Source organism: Kogia breviceps, chromosome 19, assembly GCF_026419965.1.
Source record: "Kogia breviceps isolate mKogBre1 chromosome 19, mKogBre1 haplotype 1, whole genome shotgun sequence".
NCBI lineage: Eukaryota > Metazoa > Chordata > Mammalia > Artiodactyla > Physeteridae > Kogia > Kogia breviceps.
The window spans coordinates 9114920-9140848 of record NC_081328.1 but is presented as its reverse complement, the minus strand read 5'-3'; the positions used below and the strand labels follow the sequence as shown (position 1 = coordinate 9140848).

Below are 25929 nucleotides of genomic sequence, written 5' to 3'. Positions count from 1 at the left end.
ATACTTCTCTCTCCACCTGCCGTGGGAGGTAACGCTCCTCAGTCCAGTGTGAACTACATTCTCTTGTAGACTACACCATCTATTTTCTCTCTTCCCTCTGGAGCAGTGTCAACCAAGAGAACTCTGTGCAATGATGGAAATGGCCCATACCTGCACCCTCCAATGTGCTAGCCACTAGACACGAGTGGCTCCTGAGCACTTGAAACGTGGCTGCTGTGAGTGAGGAACTAAATCTTTACCTATTTCTAATTGTAATTAGTTTAAATGTAAAGAGCCAAATGTGGCTGGTGGCTACTGTGCTGGACACTGAAGCTCCAGGACATACGTGCCTGTCCCACGAGGGTGGGGACTTTGCTGTACTCACTGCTGTGAGTTTAGAATAGTGTCTGGCAAAGAGCACGTACTCAATAAATATCTAAGTCAATGACTGAATCTTTACAGCAAGCCAGTTATTAAGTATTATTCCCATTTCCCAGTTGGGATCACCGAGGCCCAGAGAAGTGATGTGACTTGACAAGGTCACCAAGGTAGTAAGTGACAAGTCCAGGATTTGGGTCCAGTTCTTCCTGACCTCAAGCCTATACCCTTATCCACTCCCGGGGGCTTCGCTAAGCCTCTCACCCTGCAGTCACTTGAGGAACAAGAGGCAGCCCCTCTGGGCCCTTCTTTGGGCGCCTCCCTCACCTGAAGCTGCACCGTCAGCTCCACTGTCCTCCAGGAGTCCTGGTTTGGCCCGGCCCTTCTTTTACCCAGGCATCCCCGTGTGAACACCTGGTCTTCCCAGCACCTACTGACGGAGCTCCCGAAGCCACAGACAAGCGGAGCGGAGATGAAGTCACAGAAAGAAGAAACCAGTGGTGTGGAGAGAGGATGAAGGGGCCTGTGCTGCTGTGTGTAGGCCTGGGGGCGCAGCTGAGACAAGCACTCCGTTCGGCCAAGGAAGAGGCAAGGACCTTTTCTAGGCTTTTATTTATGAAACGCTTATTGAACTGATACAAAGTTAGTGTCTGTCATCAGCTGGTGAAGGGGGTTAGTGTGCACCCCCCCCCCCATCCCCTCCCCACCATGGGCACTGAAGCCGAGTGGCTCCATCCTTCCCTCCACCTTGGCAGTAATGAACTGGGAAAGACCCTGGGGCAGGGAGGGGGTTCAAGGGCGGGAAGATGAAGGGAGAGATGGGAAGGCCCAGGGCCGAATCTGGTCCTCCTGGAGTAGGAGGCTGGCCGCAGGCATCCTGGCAGGAGTTTTGCTTCTCCTTTGTAGCAGTGGTTTGAACTGGGCAGCGAGGAGGATGAACTTCTCTGGACCCTCTGCTGCCTCCCCAGCCCGGGCTTGAGAGTGTCCTCTTTGGCTGCTTCTCAAGAAAGGGTCCTCTGTGACTTCTCTAGTCCCCCTGCAGGGATGCCTGCCTCCCCCAGGTCTCAAAGGCACTGCCCTCGGTCCCCAGGGTGTGGGGGCAGGGAGCCAGACGAGGTGGACCCCAGTGGCTGGTGACCTCTCCCGGGCTGGAGCCGCAGCTACGTCCACACTTCTAGGGGTATCATGCCCTCCTTGCTACCCAGGGTGGGCAGCAAAGACTCATCCTCCAGGAACTTGAGGGGGAAGTGGACCAGGTGGCCCTGGACCTGGGTGAGTTCAGACCGGGCCAAGGGAGGGCTGACCGTGGCCAGCGGCTCCACGGCCACATACTCCCGGAGCGCCCTCAGGGAGCGAGTGGCGTTGGACGGCAGGCAGCGGAAGATCTGTGGGCGAGGGGCATGGAAGCCAATAAGCCTTGGGGAGACTGCCCAAGAGTCCAAGCCCAACTGGGCTAGATGCCCCTATGCCCACCATATCCCTCTACACTGACCCTGAGCCACTGAATCCCATGATGTCCCCAGACCCTCATCCTCTTATGAGGATGGCTGTGCAGGAGCTGCTCTCTGTCCCACCCTAGACAGGATAATCCATGAACTTCCCCCTGCCAGCACCCCTGCCCACCCCCCTTGCCCACCTGCTCATAGATATTGGCATTGCTCTCAGCTGTGTCTTGCCACGACTGGAAAAAGTCGTCACAGACGGGGTCTCGGAGATCCAGGTCTGGCCGGGCATCTGCCCCGAGAATCACGCTGCAGGAGAAAGGGGTCCCAGCAGGGCCAGATTAAGATCCTTTGAAAGCCTGAACACCAGAAAATTATAATGTGCCTACCCAGGTATTTCAAAATAGAAGCAACGTGAAACAGTAAAATAAGTGTAAACGAGTCCAACAGAGCTTTAATTTGTCTCTACTTTGGCAAATACTTTAATGCTTTAAAAGATATACCAAATTACTTTTGAAGTATCTGTTTCTCATTTTTTTGGTATCCCTGCTTTGCCGGTACCTTAAACTGGATGAGTCTGCCTCTTGGGAAATCTACCTCTAAATCTACCTCTAAATCTACTACCTCTAAGCAATCCTCACACTTGCTCAAAAGGCAGACCCTCCCCCTTTCCGCCTCTCCCACTGCGCTGTAGCACCCCACCCCGGCTCTACCTGAAGCAGTGTTTCCGCAAACTCAAGGCAAACCTGCCCGCCTGATATTCCACACCATTCATGAGGGATGCCTCCATCTCCGTGTCCTCGATCAGTACAGCCAGTTCACTGTCCCGCTTCCCCAGTAAACTCCGGTCATTGATGTTTGCGGAGCCTGGGGTGGGGGGTGCAGGACACACTGCGTCCTCCTGAGCCCAGGAGACCCCATCACCTCTACCCAAGAACCAGCCTGGGGGCAACACGCCTTCTTTGGCCTCCATCCCCAGTTGGGCCTCTGCTGCAATCTCCGTCACCCACCTCCACCCCGTTGCCCCTGGCTGGGCCCTGCTCCACTTCTCCCCACCCCCCTCTCGTTGCCGGGGACTGAGATCCAGCACTGACCAATGATGACTGTCCGGTCATCTGCAATGAGCATCTTGCTGTGGATGTAGATGAGCTCTGAGACCGGGTGACTACCCAGCTCTCCGTGTGTGCGAAGCCCACAGATGGAAATATAGTCCCGCCACGCTGTCCCCACTGTGAGTAAGAGATGGGGGGAAGGGGAGTGAGGTGAGAGGTAGTCTCCACGTGCAGACAGAGCCCTGCCCCATCTACCTCCTCACTTCAGAAGCCCTGGTCCATATACTTCTCTCTGCAGTGTAAGGCCACCTGCGGGCTCAGGCAGTAGCCCCAGAAGCATGCGGGAGTGATAGCCTCCTTCCCTCCATCCCTGGGGCTCCAGTCCCACAATCGCCCCCTCCCCGGGGGTCCAGGGCTTGAACCCCCAGCTCCCAGCACTCACTGGCTGCTTTGAGGCGATGTAGAATTGAATATTCCCCACGACATAGCGTCCTGAGGGGAGAGAATGGGTGAGGGAGGTGGAGACTGGGGGGGAGATGGGGGATGTCAGGAGAGAGGTGGACCTCAAAAGTCCAGCAAGAAGGGATCAGGACGGAGTCAGGATGGAGGCATAGGTAGGATGGGGCCATGGAGAGGCAGAGTCTGGCTGAGGGGGGTGCTGGGGGTCACCTGTAAGTGAAGTGCAGAATGGCCTGCATGGAGTTACCCCCGCCTGTGGAGATGTCGCCCTCGAACCCGGGGAGCAGGGGCAAAAGCATGTAGACTCGGAAGCACTGCCCCTGTCTGGGGAGGGGTGGAGTCAGAGGTGTGACCTCTCCCCCAAGCCCCACCCATCCAGTCGGGCTTAAACCACGCCCACATTCCTCACACTCTGGCTGGTCCATCTTACTTGTGGGCCTTCAGGATCCTGTCCACAATCTCATCGCCCACCTTGTTCAGCACCGTCCGCGCATCTGAGCAGCTAATGAAGAATTGATTCTGGGGCAGGGACCAATGACAGGCATCAGCAGTCCGGCCCCAGCCCCTGCCCTCAGCTCCCGCTGCCGTCCCCACCCCCAGGCTCCAGGCCTTGGCCCCAGGCTTCTGCATTTCTCCAGGCCCAGTTATGCCAGTCCTCAACGATTGATGCCACTGACATCCTAAGTCTCTCCCCTGGGAGGTCCCCTGCGTTCTCTGCGCCACCCTCAGTCCGTCAGACCTCAATGTAGAGGAAGTGCTGGCTCTCCCTGATGGTGTGCAGGTAGGCATTGAGGATGGAGTTCTCCAAGGTCCCCGCTGACCAGTGGTCCACTGACCGCAAGACCTGCGGGGGACGGCGAATATGATGATGTGGCTTCTGAGCCCGGGAGAGGAGGGGTCTGGCGGGGGCTCTCAGGTCAGGGAGAGTGGGCCGGGGCATTGGGCTGAAGGGAGGGAGGCGAGGGCGGGCTGAGTCGGAGCCTCACCTGCACGGTGGTGCACTGCACCCCCGGGAGCATGAAAGGGAGCTGATTTGCGGTGCTGGTGGACTTGGGCAGCAGGTAGGGGTACGTGGGTATCTTGTACTTGGCCTTGGTGATCTGAGGAAGAGGGATGGCAGAGCCAGACGGAGGTGACGAACTGCCCCAGGCTCCCTCCCGCCCTCCAACCTCACAGGAGGGAACAGGAGGGATCAAGCACCTTGGTGAAATTCCAGCGCTGGATGAAGTGCCGGGCAAGGTCCCTGGCGGGTGAGCCATGGACCACCACCCCGACATCCCGCCACGGCATCCGGGGTGTGGTCTCCCTGTCAATGAAATCTGGGGGGGGGGTCCCAGGAGAGTCAGGGGAGAGGTCAGGGACGGTCTCCTGGGGACACTTGGGGCAGGGAGGAGGAGGGTGCATTACCCTTGAGCCAGCTCATCGAATCCTCAGTCCCAGCCCTGCCTTCTGGCCCTGCCCCCAGCTCTCACGGGCTCTGGAGGAAGGGAACTCCTACCCTCAAAAGGCCGATCCAGCTGGACCCAGTCCTTAGTGATGAGATTGCTGTAGTCCTTGCCCAGCCAGAAGAGTTGGTTGTGAGAGAGGTCTGGTGTAGCTGGAGGGTCTGAGCATTCGGTGGGAGGCTGTAGGGGGAACACACCCAAGCCAGGGGCAAGGAGAGGTCATGGGGCCGTACAGAGCCAGGCCAAGGAGAAGAAAGGAGCACTGGAAGACTGGGAGACACAGAGACACACAGAGTGAGAATGAAGCAGAGAGAGTTTGGTGCCCCAGTCCTCCCCTTCAGATGCATTTGAAATCCCTAGAGGAATGAGGGGAGGGGTGGGTAATGGACATGGGGAGGGGACTGGGTCATAGTATATTCAAAGCAGGTTCTTGGGGTCCCAGAAAGGCCAAGGAACCCTGAGTGTGGGCTTGGAATGACGGGAGGGGAAGGCTGGAGCTGGGAAGGGGTGTGGATTTAGGTTAACTGAGTTCGGGAGAGCTCAGGAAGGCCTTGGGGGATTACCTGGGGGGCAGCTGACGCAGAGGAGTCCCCAAGGTCGGTCAGTCTGTACTGCAGGTCATCCCAGCGGCCATAGGCGAGGTCCAGTCCCCCCAAGAAGGCCACTACTTGGTCCACGACCAGGAGCTTCTCATGATGGGCCCACAGAGTCACCTGGTTCGGGTGGCGCATCACCTGGAGCAGGTATGGGGGAGTTCAGGAGAGTGAGCTTAGGTGGGAGAAGAAAGAGGAGCTGTCGGGGGAGACAATGGAAAGACGGAAGGATGAGATGCTCAAGGAAAGGGAGGCTTGAGGGGATGGGAAAGTGTGGTGAGGAGGGCTGCAGGGAAGGGGTCTCTGCGGGCTGAGAGTCACCTTTATGTTGGGATGCAGTAGCATCAGAACCTTCTTGCTATAGCCACTGTTGATGGTCAAGGCCAACTCCACTTCCTTAAACAGCAGTACGGACACCCGGACACCCTCCTCCTGGTGGTCAGTGAGGGAATCAGATGCTAATGCCTCTCTCGGAATGACCCCTTCCCACCCTCCCAAACCCTTCCCCATGCTCAGGATTCCTGTATATTCTCCCTCCCTGCCTGGAGGTCCTCAATGCCCTGCCCCTTACACCCTGCTTTGATGCTTACAGCAAACCTAGATTGAATATCATCTATCTGCTCACCCATCCACACATCTACCCGCCTACCCAGCATTACCTGTCCACCCATTTTCCCCCAAATTTACTCATCCCCTTATCTACCATCTATCATTCATCCATCTACCTACCCACTCTCCTACTGACCCACCTTCCCAACCTCATATCCTTCTATCTGTCTCCCTTTCCATCATCTACCCATCCACTCACCCACCTACTCTCCAGCATCCACATATCTTTCCTCCCACCCATCCACATCTATGGATGCCCCCAACAGAGCAGACGCTATGCCTTGTATTGGAACTAGTGATGTTCATCAGCCCAGGGAGAGAGACAGACATGTCCACCCTGCAGTAACATAGCAGAGTGTAATGGATACTGGGAGGAAAGTCTATACCAGGTAGAGGAAGGGCAAGAACAGGGAGGTGTCAGTTCTCCTTAGGGAAGGGGAGGCGGCGATGTTTGCCAGACACGGAGCCAGGATGGGCATATTTCCTCCTCCTCCAGTTTCAGATTCCCTGCCTTTCCCCATCCTACAGTCCCTTCTAACCAATCTCCACCACAGGCCACCCCGCCACCAACCACTCTCCTCACCGCCTTCTTCTTGAGCATAATGTCCAGTCTCCAGTCATCTGAATGGGCCGGACGCTTCAGGTAAATCTCAGGACTCAACCTGGGATTTAGGGCAGCAGGTAAGGGCAGGCTAAGCCCCCGACAACACTCACTCCTCCCCTTCCACTCCTTTTTTGGCCCATAAGCTGATCTGTTGTAGGCCCCATCCTACCGCTTCTTGCTCAGGCTTTTTCCCCCACTTACCACCAGTCTGTGATGAAAATCTCTTCTTGAGCTCGCAGGATGGCATCAGCTACAGCAGCAAAGTAACCTGCCCCATTCACAAACCTGGGGGGAGGCCAAGCCAAGGAGGTCAGAGGAGTCAGAAGCCAGAAAGTTCTGGAGAGTGAAGACCGGAGGACAGTCAGGGGTCAGAGGTGACAGCAGGGACAAAGACCAGGAGTGATCAGAGAGGTCAGACAGTAGCAGATATATCAGAGTGGGATAAATTTGCCAGTACGAGCTAAATAAAATTACAAACTACAAAAGACACAACAAACCAAAGAAAATGACTAAAGATTGGGAAGATTAATACATCACATATAAAGAGTTCCAACATATCAATAACCAAAAGACATATAGGCCAACTGAACAAAGAATAAGAACAGGTATGGGAATTCCCTGAGCGTCCAACAGTTAGGACTCTGTGCTTTCACTGCGGAGGGCACGGGTTTGGTCCCTGGTTGGGGAACAGGGTCCCACAAGCCGCACGGCACGGCAAAAAAGAAAAGAGGACTGATAGTTCACAGGGGGAAAATGGCCAATCATAGATGAAAAGATGTTCAACTTTATCACTAAACAAGGAAATTGATATTAAAATGAATAACACTTTTAAAATTCACTAGATTGGCAAAAATTAAAATTGCAGGTTACATTCGATGTTCGCATATGGGGAAGTGAGTATTCTCATAGTTTGTGAGAATATACATTGGTTTTATAGCTTTTTTTACAGGACAGTTTGGTAGTATCTATCAGGATATTAAATCCACATACCCCTGATACCATTAAATGCACTTTGTAATTCTATATCTAGGAAGACATCCTATTAAGTGCTTAACCAAAGATTATGTTCATTGCAGTATCGTTTATAAGACTGAAAGCGGGAAATAATGTAAATGCCTAATCTCTAACGCATGTATTAAGTGAAAAAAATAAAACAAAGAAGAGAGTGCATGATCTCATTTACATTAAAACAAAAAGTAACATATATGCTAAGCTCATGAAAATATGCAGGAAAAGATCTGGGAGGATAAATATCAAACTATCACCAGGATTACTACTGGGGAGAAAAATGGGATTTGGGGGAGGGGGGTGTAGAGAAGAACTAAGGGCCAGGGGGTAAAGGCTTGTGCAGTGAACTTTAATTTTTTACTTAATATGTTTCTGTCTTGTTGGACTTTTAATAACTAACAGTCCTGTTTGATGGTGAAGAGCAGGGTCTTGACCCAGACCACCTGGATTTGAATCCTGGCTCCACTGTTTACAAGGTGTGTGACCTTGACAAGTTACTTAACTTCTCCTTGCCTCAGTTTTCTCACCTGTAAAGTGGATATAACAACTGTACTTGCTTCGCGGGGCTGTTGTAAGTTCATAAGCATAAAACACTCAGATGGTTTCTGGCACACACTAAGTGCTACATAAGTATTAGCTATGATCAGTTCTTATGTTAAAAAATAAATCTCAGGCTTCCCTGGTGGCACAGTGGTTGGGAATCCTCCTGCCTATTGAGGGGACACGGGTTCGAGCAGAGCCCGCGAGCCACAACTACTGAGCCTGCATGCCACAACTACCGAAGCCTGTGCGCCTAGAGCCCGTGCTCCGCAACAAGAGAAGCCACCGCAATGAGAAGCCCGCGCACCGCAACGAAGAGTAGCCCCCGCTTGCTGCGACTAGAGAAAGTGCTAGCTCAGCAACGAAGACCCAACACAGCCAAAGATAAATAAAAATAAAAGAAATAGTTTTTTAAAATAAATAAATAAATCAATCTCTGTCCCACCCCTCTAGGTCATCACAAAGCATCGAGCTGATCTCCCTGTAGGGAGGGTGGGAGGGAGGCTCAGGATGGAGGGGATATGGGGATATACGTATACATAGAGCTGATCCACTTTGTTGTACAGCAGAAACTAACACAACATTGTCAAGCAATTATGCTACAATAAAAAAATATCTCAACACCACCTCCAAGAAAAATTCTTTCCATGACTCCTCTCTGCCTATGTCAAAGGTTAACCCCCTCAGCTTAGTGGGAGAGGCACTGATCAGACCCTGCGACCCCCAGACTCTTTACTGACCACTGCTCCTCACGCTGCAACAATAGTCAGTCTTTGTGGTTCCCCAACACGCTGGGCTATTTCTAGCTTCTCTGCACGGACAGCCCTTCTCCATTTTCTTTATCTTGCTAAGGTTAACCTCAGGGTTACTGCCTTCTAGAAGCCAGTCCTGACATCCTACGCTGGGGCAGATGCCCCTCCTCTGTGCTTGGTACCCTATATCTACCACCAGCGTGACAAACTCCCATTGTTTCGTGACTGAATCACCTACTGAGTCTTATCCCTGACACTGGACCTGGCACATAGTGGGTGCTCAGAAAATTGTTTATTCAATGGACGAATAAATCAGAGACATTTGAGATCACTGAGCACAGAGAGGGTCAGTGTGGTGAAGGGAGGTTAAAAAGGTCACGGGAGGTCGGAGAGGTCGGGGTCAGAGATTACCCAGTTTGGGGTTCAGAAAGATCAGAGGGGAATCAGGGGGATCAGCATGATTGAAGAGGTCAGGGGGTCAGGGAGATTTGAGAAGTCAAAGGGGGAGGTTTTTGAGGTCAGAAGGGGTCAGAGGAGATAAAGAGGATCAAGGACTCAGAGAACACCACGGAGGTCGAAAAGGCCACTGTTAATTTCAGAAAGAATGTCAGTGTCTCACCACCGGGCCAGGGTCCCAGGCCGGGGCGGAGCGTAGCTTTCATGCCGGTGCAGCCGTACAAAGTCTCTGCCCGGGCCCTGGGCCAGCTCAGTGATCTCCTGGGCCCACCACCGTGCCTGCCGGTAGCTGCTGCACTTGAGAATCAAAGACCTGGACGGGAACAATGGACGGACCACAATCCTTACCCTCCACACCTCTGTCCTGGCCCAGAAACCACCCCTTTAGCTATCACCTCTTTCCTACCTCTTCCCTTAGTCCCTACTTGACTTCACAGGGACAGGGAGTGTATCTGCCTTATTCACAGTTGGGTCCTTGGCACCTAGTATTGTGCCAGCCACTTAAGTTTGTTTTTTTCATTTTGGGGGTTTTTTTTTTTTGGCCATGCTGCACTGCATGTGGGATCTTAGTTCCACGACCAGGGATCAAACCTGCGCCCCTTGCAGTGGAAGCACGGTGTCTTAACCACTGGACCACCAGGGAAGTCCCTTAAGTTTGTTGAATGAATGAATGGAGTGCCCTATCTTTTGCACCAAAAGTCCTTCCCCCAGGCTTATACTCAACTCTCTTTCTCTGGGCCCAGCCTCTAAGAGCAGTCCCAAGAATCTGGCTAGAACAGTTCTCTGGTTCCAAATCATGGCCGGCTCCAGGGAGGTGGGAAGCCCCTCCTTTCTTCCATGGTCTCTTCCACTTAGCTCCCCTTAGGGCCCCAGGCTGGCTCTTCACTCACCAGGTGTCTGTCCACACCAGGGAGGCCTTACCTGTGGGAGGTGTCGATCCGGACCCCGTACCTCGCCTCTGTGCTCCTTTTCCCCACCTGAACCTTGAACCCAGGGTCGAAGAGCTGAACAAATGTGATGGCGCTGGTCTCGAGGCACATGTACAGCAGGAAGGAGTCCTTCACCACCAGCCACCTGGAGTGGAAGGGCTCTGACCATTCCTCCATTGCCCCTGGGATCTCCTTCCTCACCCCCACCCACTGCCCCGCGGCTCTGCTCAGGCCTCACCGCTTGGACCAGTGATAACAAACTTGGTCTTGGCCACAGCAGGCGAGGCCAGGAACACGGTGGCCACCTGAGCGCTTCCGGATCACCCCCTCCCTGTGGGGAAAACCAGAAAGAGATGTCGGATGAGGCTGGATGAGGGGTCCAGACCTGCAGACCGCTGTGCACTGCTCTTTCCCTATTCTCAGCCAGGGAGAGATCCAGATATTGGCAGATGGCGGGCGAGGGGTGTCAGACACTCACAGTCCTTTGGATCCAAGGTCTGGGATAAAGGACAGCTGACTGACTTCCAGAAACTCTGTCTGCAGAGGAAGAAAAAGGCTCAGAGGAGAGACTCTTATTTTCAGCCCCTCAGACTCTACCGACCCTGATCCTCTGCCCCCCGCTCCATCTCAAGGGACCTGGCACCAGCCTCTTGACCTTACCATGGCGTGGTAGTTGCGGTAGAAAGACATGGTCAGGAGGAGGTTGAGGTAACTCTCCAGGTATTTCTGAAGTAGGGGTGGGCAAGAGAGAGAGAGACAGATGGGACCAGAACCATTTGCACCCAAACACCTTCCCAGAGGACCTGGTGTCCGGTCCTTACCTGTTTGCTGGATGCACGTCTGGAGGAGCCCTCAGGACCTGCTCGGGGTAGAGAGGGCATCTGTCTGTTGTTTGCCTCTTGGGCTGGAGAATAGGCAACGGCAAAGCTGTGGAAGGGATGGGGGAAGGTCAAAAGGAGGATGGGAGGCTGGGTGCCTGGGTTCCTGAAGCACTGGAGGTGGGATCTTGGAGGAGGCGAGGGGACCTAGAGGCTGGCAGAAGGAATGCCCCCTACCCTGAGGATGGAGACAGAAAAGGGTGGGAGGCTGCCAAGGGTACTTTGGGCATCCAGCCCTGCTGAGATACTGGCCCAGAACCATGGACAGGGAGAGCTGAGCAGGGAAGGTTTCCTGGTAACCGGGGTCAGAGGAGCAGGCCCAGTGGCCAGAGTTGGGGGAGGAAAGCAGCTGGGGGAGGAAAGGCTGTGGTCTGGGGATGAGACGGACAGAAAGCAGCAATGGGGGCTGGGGCAGTGACATCCCATGCTGCCCCGCGGTGAGGGGGCACCTGCCCTTCACAGGAGGCAGTCTTGTCCCCCTCACCGAGACAGAGGGAGCAGACTCATCAAGACTTTGTGTCTCAGGAGGTCCCGATGCAATTCCTGGAAATGACGGAACTTCTTCTTGGTTGTCCAGGTAAAGTCACCGTGAGTCAAGCGGACAGAATACAGAGTGCAGGTGCCCACCTGGGGGAGTGAGGCACTGACTGAATGGATGTTCCCTGGTTGGGTGGCAGCTCCCGCTCTGGCCAGCCCTCCCCTTAGCCCCCTCCCTGGTTGCCAGCCCAGCCACCTTGGATCCACTGGTGTATCTTTCAGTGCCCACCACCTGGGCTGTGACGGGAACCCCAGGGGCAAACACCGAGGGGTGAGTTTTCAGAGGCTGGAGGTCGTAGATGGCCAGAAAGGGGTGCATCCGGTCAGCTGACAGGAGAGAAAGTGGAAGAATGTGGACTCCAGAAGGTCTCAGCCCCCTCCTCCTCCTCTCCCTGAGGGCGTCCTCCCTGTGTACCTGGGTCCTCTCCCTCCTTCAGCGTGTCCACCTCATCGGGCTCCATCTGTAACTGGCTGGAGTCCAGGTCACCCCCAGAGGGGAAGAGGCTCTCGGAGGTCGCCGCCATCCTAGGAATATGGGGAGGCCTCAGGAAGGTGACCTGCTTTGCAGAACCCTGCTCCCGCTCGCACCCCCACGGTCTTCCATCTCCCACAGGTCCCCCGCTTCCCCCCACCTGGGTCCCGCTGACTCCCCGTCTCTCTGATTATGGCGCATCGGTCTGCAACGCCCTGCCAACCCGCCTCTAATCTCCATCCCCTATCTCGATCCTTCCTGCATCCAGAATGCCTGAGTCCCGCCTCCCGTCCCGTAACCAGGGTGCCGAGGAACACCCGGCCAGGCCCGGATGGCCCCGAAGTGGGGCAGAGCAGAAGCCAGGGGAGGGGCTCCGGGGGTTGCCAGGGGTCCCGAGCCACCGGGGCTCCAGCCAGGCCAAGCCAGCTGGAAGAAGGGGTCCAGGCGGGAATGAGGAAGTTACGTGTTTCCCCGCCCGGGAGGGAAACCCCGAAATCTGAGCATGAGGCTGAGTCAGGAGGGCCCGCAGCCCAGGCTCATTCCCGTCCCCGCCCGATTTCCTGGGCCCGGGATCTCCGCGGCGCCCCCTCCCCGGCCCCCTCACCCGGGCAGCCCGAGCCGGCGGCAGCGCAGCTTCGCGAGCAGGAGCCTGCAGAGTCAGAGCAGGAGCCCGCACCCCAGAGGGCCAGGGCGGGGCGGGCGCTCAGGGCCTGCCCTTGGGGGCGGGACGGCCCCCGGCCTCACCTCCTCGGGATTCTCGTCGGTCCTGTCCCGCCCCCGCCGCCCTCGGCCTTCCCTTGCAGTCCTGCGTGCAGCCTGGGCGCTGGGGCCGCCCTCGGCTCTGCGGGACGGCGCTACCCTCTCCGTGCATCGGTGCGGCGCCGTCTGCCGGCTGTCAGTCTGTCCCGCGCCGTCGGTCCGTGCAGGCCCGCTCCTCCCTGTGGGCGCTCGGCCCTGCGCACGCTCCAACGCTCGGGCGCCGCCCCCGCCCCCGGGTCCTCTCCGGCCACCGATCCCGCCAGGGCCCCTGGCGGGACGCGCCTCCGCGGCAGAGACCTGGCTGTGTCCCCTTCCCGGGCCGGCTGAGAACCACATTGGGCCGGCCTAGGCAGCTTTTGTAGATGGAAGGAATGACGAAAGGCCCGAGGGCCGGTGGCCACAAATTCATTGACGTACGCAAGCTTGCATTCTTTCATTCATTCACTATTTACTGCGTACTTGCTCCGCTCCAGACTCTGAGCACACAGTAGTGAAAAAGACTATCACGGGATTTGCTCTTCTGGAACTAAAAGTCTAAGGGGAGACAGGAAAAATTTCAGGTTCTAATAGACAAAATATTTCATTTTTTAAAAAAGTAGATTTCTTTATCTCTTCTAGACGGAATAGTGGGTTGATGGATATTTCTTCATGGATATTTGGGTTGTTTCTAGGTTTTGCCTGATGCAAATAAAGCTCCCGTAAGTATTCTTGAGTAAGTCTTTGTGTAGAAATATGTTTTCGTTTCTCTTGGGTAAATAGCTAGGAGTGGAGTTGCTCCATCATTTTAACTTTTTAAGAAACTAGCCAAACTTGTTTGATCTCTAATTGCACACGTTTATATAGAGGCAGGGTGAAGAAAGTGACAAAGGCTGTTTTTTAATGGTCATTAAAAAGCACTTTAAAAAAAATAGATCTTCATTGGAGTGTAATTGCTTCACAATACTGTGTTAGTTTCCGTTGCACAACAAAGTGAATCAGCCACATGCGTGCATATGTCCCCATATCCCCTCCCTCCTGAGCCTCCCTCCCATCTTCCCTATCCCACCCCTCTAGGTCATGGCAAAGCACTGAGCCGATCTCCCTGTGCTCTCCTGCTTCCCACCAGCTCATTTCACCCCAGCTTCACCCTCCCACCCCAAGTCCTCAAGTCCATTCTCTACGTCTACCTCTTTATTCGTGCCCTGCAACTAGGTTGATCAGTGCCATTTTTTTTTAAAGATTCCATATATATGCGTTAGCATATGGTATTTGTTTTTCTCTTTCTGACTTACTTCATTCTGTATGACAGACTCTAGGTCCATCCACCTCACTACAAATAACTCAATTTCATTCCTTTTTTGGCTGAGTAATATTCCATTGTATATATGTGCCACATCTTCTTTATCCATTCATCTGTCAGTGGACATTTAGGTTGGCTCCGTGCCCTGGCTATTGTAAATAGTGCTACAATGAACATTGTGGTACATGTCTCTTTTTGAATTATGGTTTTCTCAGGGTATATGCCCAGTAGTGGGATTGCTGGGTCATATGGTAGTTCTATTTTTAGTTTTTTAAGGAACCTCCATACTGTTTTCCATAGTGGTTGTATCAATTTACATTCCCACCAACAGTGCAGGAAGGTTCCCTTTTCACCACACCCTTTGCAGCATTTATTGCTTCTAGATTTTTTGATAATGACCATTCTGACCGGTGTGAGGTGATACCTCATTGTAGTTTTGATTTACATTTCTCTAATATTTAGTGATGTTGAGCATCTTTTCATGTGCCTCTTGGCCATATGTGTGTCTTCTCTGGTGAAATGTCTATTTAGGTCTTCCGTCCATTTTTTAACTGGATTATTTGTTTTTTTGATATTGAGCCACATGAGCTGTTTGTATATTTTGGAGATTAATCCTTTGTCTGTTGTTTCATTTGCAAATATTTTCTCCCATTCTGAGGGTCGTCTTTTTGTCTTGTTTATGGTTTCCTTAGCTGTGCAAAAGCTTTGAAGTTGAATTAAGTCCCATGTGTTTATTTTTGTTTTTATTTCCGTTACTCTAGGAGGTGGGTCAAAAAAGATCTTGCTGTGGTTTATGTCAAAGAGGGTTTTTCCTATGTTTTCCTCTAAGAGTTTTATAGTGTCTGGTCTTATATTTAAGTCTTTAATCCATTTGCAGTTTATTTTTGTGTATGGTGTTAGGTAGTGTTCTAATTTCATTCTTTTACATGTAGCTGTCCAGTTTTTCCAAAACCACTTATTGAAGAGGCTGTCTTTTGTCCATTGTATGTTCTTGCCTTCTTTGTCGTAAATTAGGTGCCCATATGTGTGTGGGTTTATCTCTGGGCACTCTATCCTGTATCATTGGTCTATATTTCTGTTTTTGTGCCAGTACCATACTGTCTTGATTACTGTAGCTTTGTGGTAAAGTTTGAAGTCAGGGAGCCTGATTCCTCCAACTCCGAAAAAGCACTTTTTAAATAAGTGAAAAAAAAATTTTTTTTTCACGGTACGTGGGCCTCTCACTGTTGTGGCCTCTCCCGTTGTGGAGCACAGGCTCCGGATGCGCAGGCTCAGCGGCCATGGCTCACGGGCCTAGCTGCTCCGCGGCATGTGGGATCTTCCCGGACCGGGGCACGAACCCGTGTCCCCTGCATCGGCAGGCGAACTCTCAACCACTGCACCACCAGGGAAGCCCTGTATCTCTTTTTACGTGTTCAATTCTTTCACTGATTTTTTTAAAAAACCATGTTATTTGTCTTATTATTGATTTGTAAGAGTTATTTATATATTTTGGATACAAATCCTTCATCAGATATATGTATTGCAAATATTTTCACCCAGAATGTGGCTTGTCTTTTTAAAATAATGGTGCCTTTTGGGAATTCCCTGTTGGTCCAGTAGGACTTGGCTCTTTCACTGCTGGGGCCCAGCCACTCAGGGTGGCCAAAATAAATAAATAAATACAATAACGTTGCCTTTTGAAGAGCAGAGGTTTTTTATTTTGATTAATTTGTGGCCTGTAGACTATTACTCAGCAATAAAAATGAATAAAGTGTAAGATGGTACAGCCACCTTGGAAACAGTTTCAAAATGTTAAGTGTAGAGTTACCACATGGCCCAGAAATTCCACTCCTAAGTATATGCCAAAAAGAATTGAAAATGTATGCCTTCACAAAAACTTGTACATGAATGTCCATAGTAGTATTATTCAAATAGCAAAAAAGTAGACACAAACCAAAATGTCCATCAAGTAATGAATGGATAAACAAAATGTGGTGTATCCCTAACCATGGAATATTATTCAGCCATAAAAAGGAATGATGTAATGATACGTGCTACAACAGGGATGGACCTTGAAACATTATGCTAAGCGAAAGAAGCCAGACACAAAGGACCACATATTATATGATTCCATTTCTATGAAATGTCCAGAATAAGTAAATCCAAAGAGACCATAGCTGGGACAGTAGCTGGGGAGAAGGACAGGGGAGTGACTGCTAATGGGTACAGGTTTTCTTTTGAGGGTGATGAGAAGGTTATAACATTAGTTGTGATGGTTGCACACCTCTGTGAGTATTAGTGAAAAACCACTGAATTGTAGACTTTAAAGGGTGAATTTTATGGCACATGAATTATTTCTCAATAAAGTTGTTATTACAAAAAATACAAACTGTTAATACATACAACACGGGTGAATTTCAAAACCATTATGCCGAAAGAAGCATACACAAAAGAGTAGTACTATATGATTCCATTAATATAAAGTTGTGGAACAGAAAAACCAATCTATAGTGATGGAAATCAGATCAGTAGTTGCCTGTGGCAGGGAGTGGGGAAAAAGAGGGACAGTAAAGGCCACACAGGGAACTTAGTGAAGGAGATGTCCTATATCTTGATTCGGGTGGTGATTACATGGGTGTATGCACTTGTCAAAATTCGTAGAACTGTACACTAAGATGTGTGCATTAAATTGTATGTAAATTTTTACTTCCATAAAGTTAATTTAAAAAACAGATTTTCCAATATAAAATTAAATTAAATTTAAAAAGAAATAAAATAAAATAACAGATTTCAGTCAGGCAGCATAGTCAGCAGTGCTTTCCAACCTTTCCCACATCATGATACCCTTAGGGAATGATAATATAGTTCTTGGAGGGCATTTAGAGTCCTTGGTTAGCATGCTGTGGACCTGAGGCTCCCAGCCCGGGCTCTGGCTGCCCTAAACCTGGCTGAGGGCAATACCTGCCAGGAACATGCTTGGGAAGCTCAGTGTGGCAGTTAACAGAGTGGGCTCTGGGGTCAGACTGAAGAGGGTGAGGGAAAGTACTGCTCTTCTGATAACTGCCTGTGTGACCTTGGGCAAGCTACCTAATCCCTCAGTGCCTCTGATTCGTCATCTCTGAGATCAGCATAATAATAACACTTTAAAAGATCATTGATGTTAAAAAAAAAAAAAGGGACTTCCCTGGTGGTCCAGTGGTTCAGACTCCCAATGCAGGGGGCATGGATTCAGTCCCTGGTCCGGGAACTAATATCCCACATGCTGCACCAAAAAAAAAAAAAAATCATTGACACAATCAAGTGAGATAACACGTAAAAGTCCCTAGAAGCTACCTGGCACAGCATAATTAATCAATTACAACTATTTTCATAAAAGGGGTCGAGAGCTACTGGACCATTTGAGAACATAACATTTGCCTAACTAGGAAAGTTTCATGTTCTAAAAAACTAAACTATTCTTTAAATTTTTTACATCTTGGGCATTCTAAATACAAATGAATCTCATTCTAAAATACAAATGAGGGACTTCCCTGGTGGTCCAGTAGCTAAGACTCCGCGCTCCCAATGCAGGGGGCCCGGGTTCAATCCCTGGTCAGAGAACTAGATCCCACAGGCCGCAACTAAAAGATCCCGCACGCGGCAACGAAGATCCCATGTGCCGCAACTAAGACCCGGCACAGCCAAATAAATAAATATTAACAAAAAATAAAATAAAATACAAATGAAACCCCAGCAGGGTCCAGCCTGGCACCGAGTTGTCTGGCATTGCTGTGATGAATTTTCACTGCATCTGTCTGTGCCGGCACTTGTGTGTCTGTCTCTACCATGCCTCCCCTCCTAGTCTTCTCCTGCTTCTCCATGGGGATCAGAGACAGCCCTCAAATTAAGGGGGCACAAAAGGATAGGTGTTTGAGTGGGGGATCCCCCACACCTTCCCTCCTTCCTCTTCTCCCCCTTCCATCTCCTGGCGCCTGTAATCACCAGGCGGTCTGAGGCTAAGTGGTAGTTTTGCCCACAGTGGAGGGGCTTGGAAACCACACCCCTCCCAGGGCGCTCCTGGCCATTGTCAGCATCCGGTCTCATCCATTATTGAGATGGATCTGAAGGGGGCATGGTGTTTCCCATGGTGTGAGTGCCGGAGGCAGCGGGGGACTGAAAGAGGAGCAGGTACGGGGGAGACAGAAGAAAAGGTGGGCTGCCAGGCAGACAGACAAACTGCACTGGGCAGAAAGGTAAATGCTCAAATCAGGGAAGGGAAAAGGATAATCTGCCCTGTAGGCGGGAGGTGGATCTATCACTTCACCAAAGGATTGGCTAAACATTTTGCAGGGCCCAGTGCGAAATGGAGAAGTGGGACCCCCTTATTACAAAAATTATTAAGAATTTCAAGGGGCTTCCCTGGTGGCGCAGTGGTTGAGAGTCCGCCTGCCGATGCAGGGGACACGGGTTCCTGCCTCGGTCCGGGAGGATCCCATATGCCGAGGAGCGGCTGGGCTCGTGAGCCATGGCCGCTGAGCCTGCGCGCCCGGAGCCTGTGCTCCATAATGAGAGGGGCCACAGTGGTGAGAGGCCCGCATGCCGCAAAAAAAAAAAAAAAATTTCAAGACAGTGACAGAAGAGCATTACACCAAGCATGGGGGCCCTTCTGAGTGTGGCCCCGTTTCCAGTGCATAAGTCACGGACCAGGGAAGCCAGCCCTGCTGTCAACGTCCCCTCTCCTCTCCCTGCTGATTCTAGCGACACTCACCCCCTAGGTTCCTTGGCCTCTTTCCTCCTCCTGACCCACAACTCCCTTCTTCCCCCTCCAATCTCCCTTTTAGGCCTGGATCCAGCTGCCCCTCCAGATCCAGATCCCAGCCCAGCTGTAGCCTCCATCGTGGCTAAGGGAGGGATACCGTCCCTTGGGTCTGGCGCCTACTTCAGCAGGAAAGCCCGTCTCTCCTTCCGCCACCAGCTGCATGACGTAGCATCGGCCAACGACTCCACCATTTGAAGGGGACAACCAGGGACTGAACTTCCAGGAGGCCTTGGCAACCTTCCTTCCCCCGCCTTCTCAGTCATCCCAGTGTCCGGCTCCCTCAGATCCCTCATGACCTGCTTATTAAATACACTGAGAATTGCCAAGTGCTGTGTGTATGTGCATATGTTTTGGAGAGGAGATGGGGACCACGACACCAGGGCTGTTACGGGGCTGAGGTGGGACGTACAGCATGGGGTAGGAGCGAGGACGCAGGAGTGGGGAACAGGAGGCAGCTGATCTCATGCAGCGCCCGGGCCTGCCTAGCAGGAAGTAGGTTTGTTGAAATCAAGCTTCAGAGTTGAGTGTGGTGAGAGCAGTTTGGGGCGGTTGCGGGGTAGGCAGGACAGCGGATGGGGCTAGGGAGCGTATTCATTCAACGACTATCAAATGTCCACTCCCTGCCAGGCATTGAAAATATATCAGTGAATCAAGCACAAGGAATTCTCTCTTCTCATTGAATTTGCTTTCTGGTAGGGGAGGCAGACAGTAAATAAATAAGCATGGTAATAGGAGATAGCACGGTAAGTACTGCTACGAAGAAAATTAAACAGGTAATGTGAGAGCAGGGTGGAGGAGGGTGGTGTTTCTTAAAATTCAAGTGGCCAGGAAAGGCCTTTCTGTTGAGGGATGTAGAGTTCTCAGGATTGTGGAGTACAAGGGAAAGAGGAATCAAAGATGCCTTGAGACAGGGAGGACCGGGAGAACAGGTTTTGCAGAAGATCAAAAGTTCTGCATTGGTTCTTTTGAGATACACGTTTGGGGTGAGAGATCCTTCTTCACTTAATTCAGGACCTCACCACCTCCTTAGGAAGCCTCCTCTGTACCCCCCGAAATCCTCCAGGGTAGGATTATATTCTAGAACCAGGTTTTCAAACGTGGCTTCCACAGTTCCCTTATCCATAGACTGGAGAAATGTAGATTAGGGCAAGACTCTCGGTCACTGTCATTGAGCACTTGGCTAGAGTGGGGACCGTCCTGCAGGGGCCAGAGCCGGCTCTCAGTTTCTCATCTGTGGGGCTGAAAGGTAACTTCCCATCACCTCCCCATGGGAATGAATGGTGGCTTCTGGGGCCCACCCACAGCACTCCCAGTGGCCGCCCTCTCCCACTCAAGGTCAAACTTAAACTCCATGTGCACCAAGGTCCAACTTCCTCCCAAAAGCCAAAGAAGTCACACTGCTGCTTCTGACAAGATGAGGTGACAGAGGTGACTGTGAAGAGAGGGGACTGAGAGCCTGGGTCAGACATGTGGCGTCCTTCTGACTTCAGGGCCAGTAGCCTCCCAGGAGGCAGGAGGCAGGCTGAGGGGAGGTGACTCCAGTCTCTATCAGAATTTTGAGTTCCCCCTTAGGCTTAAACAGGGAGGGGAGTGGGTCATTTGCTGGGAGCCCCTACACCAACCACACTAGTGTCTCAAAGACCTGGATATGGTAACGGAAGTGTGGGGCATGACGGCCTGGAGAAGGGTCCTCTCCTGCTCCCTCAGGGCAGTGGTTTACACAAACAGAAATGGGCCAGAGAAGTTTAGGCTTGAGGTTAAGAAAAGAACCCCAAAGCACACAGATTCTCGTTGATAAACTATTTATTGAATTTTGTCATCAGTATGGGGTGTCTCTTGTTGTGTCTTAGAATCCTAGGATTCAGCGAGGTGGTAAAGTGGCAATGGTGAATTTGGGAATCTGGTCTCCCAAAAGTACCTGCCGCTCTACCCCCGATTCTGCAATGGCTGCCAGGCGGATCACTCCTCCGCTGGAGCCATCCCGCTCCATGGCCAAAGCGAGAGCTGTGGAGAAAAGAAGAAAGTTGGGATTGGAGTCAGATGCTGGGATCACGGAAAGGAAAGAGGAACGCTGACCTGGCTTGAGTATGGGGATTTATGCTCACAGAGCCAGAAGCCGCAGTTCTCACCATTGGCAGTGAATTGCAGACATTCTTCTTTGGTCATGCCCTCCCGGTAGGTAGCATCGACATAGCCATAGATATAGGAACTCCCGGAGCCCCCGATGGCAAAGGACTGTCTTACCATCATACCCCCCATGGGTACCGAATACACCTGCCAGACGGAGGGAGGAGAAGAGTGTCACCATTTGTACCCTCCCCACAACACACGTATCTTCGCCTGTCCACTGCAGAACTGGTACGCGAAAAGTTGACAGTAAGTGATGTAGAGACTGGAAAGAGAACTAGAAAATGCCTGCGGTGGGGAGAGAAATGAAAGGCATGGTTCCAATGTTCTCGGGGTGGTGGTATCTGACCTGCCCGCCTTCTTGGGGGTCCCAGCCCGCAATGATGATTCCTGCCATCAGGTCTTCTCGGTATCGGTAACACATCTCCTTAAAGAGGCTGGCTGCCGTGTGTACCAGAGGAGGCTCGTTCAGCTCAATGCTAGAGGGTGAAGGGAGTCATAGGGAAGGCAGTGTCAGGACCTGGAAGCCAGACTATTCAGCTCCTCAGGTCCCAACTCCTTTCAGATACTCCCCCCCGCCCCCGCGCCCACAAGTACCTGTGGAAACCAAGCTGATAAGTGACTGCGTCAGCTACTGCCTGGGTATCAGCTGCTGAGCCTGAGCGGCAGCAAAAAATACGGTCATGAATAGGGGTCAGCTTGTCAGTCACTCGATTGGCAATGTACGACCTGCAGGATAGCAGAAGAGTGAGGGAAGGACCCCACCTCCCACTTTCATCTTTTACTATACACTCCCTCAACAGGAATTCCAGTATTTCCCGTTAGTTCTCATCTAAACTGAAGCAGGCTGGAGAACAAACTTTTACAAGAGCTCACCAAAAAGGTGAAGAGAACTACGAAGCAGGAAAAGCTGGAACAAGTCCTCATCTCCCGGGAGGGGAGAAACCTCCCTTCCCACAGTAGTCTAAAACCTTTCACATATCTGTCTTGAGCTCACCCAGTGGTCGTTCTGGAGTCGGCTCCTAGAACCACGCCCCCTTCAAATTGCACGGCCATGATAGTGGTCTGGAGAAAGAGGAGAAAGGACTGAGTCTGGGCCTCTCCATTTTCTCCAGCATACACATACCTTAATGATCCGTCTACCCAGTCCCTAGAGTATGAGAAAGTCGTGCGCCACCAACACGTCGTCAAATCTCATGGGGTTCTCAATAACTCGCAGAATACCGGAAATCCAATATTCAAGTTCCCAAAGGCCCACCCTGACCGTAAGCTTTCGTCCTGCAAGATTCCAGAATTCCACGCTTCAGCCTACCTTCCACCTCCTCCCACACCACTCCAGCGTCCTTAGGATACCTCCTCCCCTGCCGGAGTGCATCGCACAGACCTCTCTTCCCCGCCCCTCCAGTTCTCCCAACCCACTCCAGCCTTATCTTTTCATCGCTTTAATCCTTGTGCCTATCTCGTGAACCCTGAGTCCTTCCTCACCCCTGTGGAGACTTCCCGGTTTTCCCAGTCGGGGGTAATGGCCTCAAGCCCCCAGGCTGGTGCTGGCCGCGCTCCCCGAGCAGCTACTAAGGTGGCCGCCATCTTCCTCCTCCCGTACGGCCACAAAGCAACTGTCGTAAAGCGCTCCGTCACTCTCTTTAGTCGTGCTCTGAGGCCTTCTGGGGGCGAAGCTGCGCCACGGTTGACGGCAGAAAGGAAAAGAAATGTGTAGTGAAAGTTCTTTGCGACCGTAAGAGCTTGATGGCAGCTTGGGTGGCAAACAAAGAAACAAGAAACAAACAAACAAAACAAACAACAAACAGATCCAAACCGTCTGGAAAAACTAGTTTCCTATCGGTATACGCGGGGCTGATATATCCGATTGGAGTTGCGATTCAGAGAAGGCTTCAGGATAGACTTGAGCGTCTCCGATTTAGAATGACCGCACTGTTTTCATTTCTCTTAGGTATATACTTAGGCGTATATACTAGGAGTGAAATTGTTGGGTCATTTAGTAACTTTTTGTTTAACATTTTAAGGAACTGACAGCTTTTCCACAGCAGCTGCCTCGTTTTACATTCTCACCAGCCATGAATGAGGATTCCGATTTCTCCACTTCCTAATTGTTGTGGTGCATTTTTAATTTTACCCATCCTAGTGGATGTGAAGTGATATCTTGTGGGGTTGTTGCTGTTGTTTTTGCTTTTCCCTGTGATGAGTGACATTGAACATATTTTCATGCGCTGACTGACCATTTGTATATCTTCTTTTGAAAAATACCTATTTAAGTCCTTTGCCTGTTTTAAAATTGGGTTATCTTTTTATTGTTGAGTTTTGAGGGTTTTTTTTTCCCTTCACGAGCAAAGCATCAACCTTTTTCTTTTCTTTTTTTTTCTTTTGCCGCACCGCGCGGCTTGTGGGATCCTAGTTCCCCCACCAGGGACTAAACCCCGGGCCCCTGGAGTGAAAGCCCAGAATCCTAACCACTCGGTCACTAGGGAACTCCCAACATCAAACTTTTTAAAAAATTGAAGTATAGTTGATTTACAATATTGTGTTAGTTTCAGGTGTATAGCAAAGTGATTAAGTTATATATATATATTTCTATTATAGGCTATTACAAGACACAGAGTATAGCTCCCTGTGCTATACAGTAAATCATTGTTGCTTATCTATTTTGTGTATAGTAGTTTGCGTCTGTTAATCCCATAATCCTAATTGTAAGAGTTCTTTTTATATTCTACATTTGCAAATATTTTCTCCCATTCCATGGACTGTCTTCTCACTTTCTTTTTTTAAAAAAAATACATATTTATTTATTTTCGGCTGCGTTGGGTCTTCATTGCTGTGTATGGACTTTTTTTTTTTTTTTTTTTTTTTTTTTGGCAGTACGCGGGCCTCTCACTGCCGTGGCCTCTCCCGTTGCGGAGCCGCGCAGGCTCAGCGACCATGGCTCACGGGCCCAGCCGCTCTGCGGCATGTGGGATCTTCCCGGACCGGGGCACGAACCCGTGTCCCCTGCATCGGCAGGTGGACTCTCAACCACTGCGCCACCAGGGAAGCCCTGGACTTTCTTTTTAGTTCCAGCGTAGTTGCTCCGTGGCATGTGGGATCTTCCCAGACCAGGGCTCAAACCGGTGTCCCCTGCACTGCCAGGCAGATTCTTAACCACTGCACCACCAGGGAAGTCCCTGGAAGGGAGATTGTTAACCACTGGACCACCAGGGAAGTCCCAGATTTTGTATTTATTCTTGAGTCAGGTTTGGTAGTGTGTGTCTTTTTAGGAATTTGTCCATTTCATTTAGGTTATCTACTTTATTGGCCTACAATTGTTTATAGTATTTCCTTATAATACTTTTTATTTCTGTAAGGTCGTTAGTAATGTTTCCTCTTTTTTGTTTTTGTTTTTTTTGCAGGATCTCAGTTCCTGACCAGGGATTGAACCCAGGCCACAGAAGGGAAAGCCCGGAATCCTAACCACTAGGCCATCAGGGTACTCCCCCTCTTTCTTTCTTCTTTTTAAAATTTATTTATTTATTTATTGGCTGCGTTGGGTCTTTGTTGCTGTGCGCGGGCTTTCTCTAGTTGTGGCGAGCGGGGGCTACTCTTCGTTGCCGTGTGCAGGCTTCTCATTGCAGCGGCTTCTCTTTGTTGCGGAGCACAGGCTCTAGACACACAGGCTTCAGTAGTCATGGCACGTGGGCTCAGTAGTTGTGGCTTGCAGGCTCAGTAGTTGTGGCACTCAGGCCTAGTTGATCTGTGGCATGTGGGATCTTCCTGGACCAGGGCTCGAACCTGTGTCCCCTGCATTGGCAGGCGGATTCTTAACCAGTGCGCTACCAGAGAAGTCCCTCATTTTTTTTTAATACTCTTTTGTATTTTCTTCTATAAATTCTTTTTTTTTTTTGGCTGCAATGGGTCTTCATTGCTGCGTGCGTGCTTTCTCTAGTTGTGGCGAGCTGGGGCTACTCTTTGTTGTGGTGTGCGGGCTTCTCATTGTGGTGGCTTCTCTTGTTGTGGAGCACAGGCTCTAGGCACACAGGCTTCAGTAATGGCAGCACACAGGCTCAGTAGTTGTGGCTCACAGGCTCTAGAGTGCAGGCTCAGTAGTTGTGGCACACGGGCTTAGTTGCTCCACAGCATTCCCTCTTTCATTTTTGATTTTAATAATTTGAGTCTTCTCTCTTTTTTTCTTGGTCAGTCTAGCTAAAGGTTTGTCAATCTTAGTGGTCTTTTCAAAGAGCCAACTTTTGTTTTAGTTGATTCTATTGTTTTTCTGTTTTCTATTTCATTTATTTACACCCTAATCTTTATTATTTCCTTCCTTCTGCTTTCTTTAGATTTAGTTTGCTCTCCTTTTTCTTTTCTTTTCTTTTCTTTTCAGCTGTGACACGTGGCTTGCAGGATCTTAGTTCCCCAAGCAAGGATTGAACCCAGGCCCCATGCAGTGGAAGCGGGGAGTCCTAGCCACTGGACTGCCAGAGAATTCCCTGCTTTTCTTATTCTAGTTTATTAAGGTAGAAGGTTAAGCTGTTGATTTGAGATTTTTCTTCATTTTTAATAAAGGCATTCATAGCTACACATTTCCTTCTGAGCACTGCTTATGCTGCATCCCAAGTTTTGGTATGTTTTGTTTTCATTTTCACTAACCTCAAAATATTTTCCCTGTGATTTTCTTTGACTCAGTGGTTGGTTAGGAGTGTGTTTTTTACTTCCCACATACTTGTGAATTTCCCAAATCCCCTTTTGCTATTGATTTCTAATTTCACTCTAGTTTAGTAGGAGAATATTTTGTGACTTCAACCTTTTTAAATTAATTGAGACTTTTCTGTGGCCTACCCTATGGTCCATCCTGGAGACTGTTGC

At 50.8% G+C, this 25929-nt stretch overlaps 3 protein-coding genes across 8 annotated transcripts; 1 reads left to right on the top strand and 2 right to left on the bottom strand.

Moving 5' to 3' along the window:
• Nucleotides 1-952: 952 nt before the first annotated feature.
• PLD2 (phospholipase D2) lies at nt 953-13095 on the bottom strand. 4 transcript variants are annotated; one of them, XM_067020782.1, is made up of 25 exons: nt 12878-13095; nt 12077-12186; nt 11858-11988; nt 11609-11751; nt 11068-11173; nt 10907-10972; nt 10725-10783; nt 10485-10577; nt 10239-10391; nt 9481-9630; nt 6763-6846; nt 6541-6619; nt 5670-5780; nt 5319-5489; nt 4809-4935; nt 4511-4629; nt 4297-4410; nt 4050-4154; nt 3741-3829; nt 3521-3634; nt 3294-3343; nt 2894-3028; nt 2546-2666; nt 1994-2108; nt 953-1742 (listed from the first exon to the last, which is right to left on the bottom strand). In XM_067020782.1, the coding sequence occupies exons 2-25, from the start codon at nt 12183-12185 to the stop codon at nt 1518-1520; spliced, it is 2769 nt and encodes a 922-aa protein (XP_066876883.1). In that variant the 5' UTR covers nt 12186; nt 12878-13095; the 3' UTR covers nt 953-1517. The 4 variants fall into 4 exon arrangements, with proteins under 4 accessions (XP_066876883.1, XP_066876881.1, XP_058903908.1 ...); XM_067020780.1 differs by having other exon boundaries at nt 2513-2666; nt 12878-13075; XM_059047925.2 differs by having other exon boundaries at nt 2513-2666; nt 12738-13020.
• Nucleotides 13096-18247: 5152 nt separating this feature from the next.
• On the top strand, nt 18248-19158 carry C19H17orf114 (chromosome 19 C17orf114 homolog). Its single transcript, XM_059048012.2, has 2 exons — nt 18248-18320; nt 18974-19158. The coding sequence occupies exons 1-2, from the start codon at nt 18248-18250 to the stop codon at nt 19144-19146; spliced, it is 246 nt and encodes an 81-aa protein (XP_058903995.1). The 3' UTR covers nt 19147-19158.
• Nucleotides 19159-20736: 1578 nt separating this feature from the next.
• PSMB6 (proteasome 20S subunit beta 6) lies at nt 20737-22711 on the bottom strand. 3 transcript variants are annotated; one of them, XM_067021009.1, is made up of 6 exons: nt 22564-22711; nt 22076-22143; nt 21676-21807; nt 21428-21557; nt 21057-21225; nt 20737-20955 (listed from the first exon to the last, which is right to left on the bottom strand). In XM_067021009.1, exons 1-6 carry the CDS (start codon nt 22663-22665, stop codon nt 20813-20815), a joined length of 744 nt encoding a protein of 247 aa, XP_066877110.1. In that variant the 5' UTR covers nt 22666-22711; the 3' UTR covers nt 20737-20812. The 3 variants fall into 3 exon arrangements, with proteins under 3 accessions (XP_066877110.1, XP_058903979.1, XP_058903980.1); XM_059047996.2 differs by having other exon boundaries at nt 21081-21225; nt 22564-22710; XM_059047997.2 differs by having other exon boundaries at nt 20821-20975; nt 21081-21225.
• Nucleotides 22712-25929: the final 3218 nt, after the last annotated feature.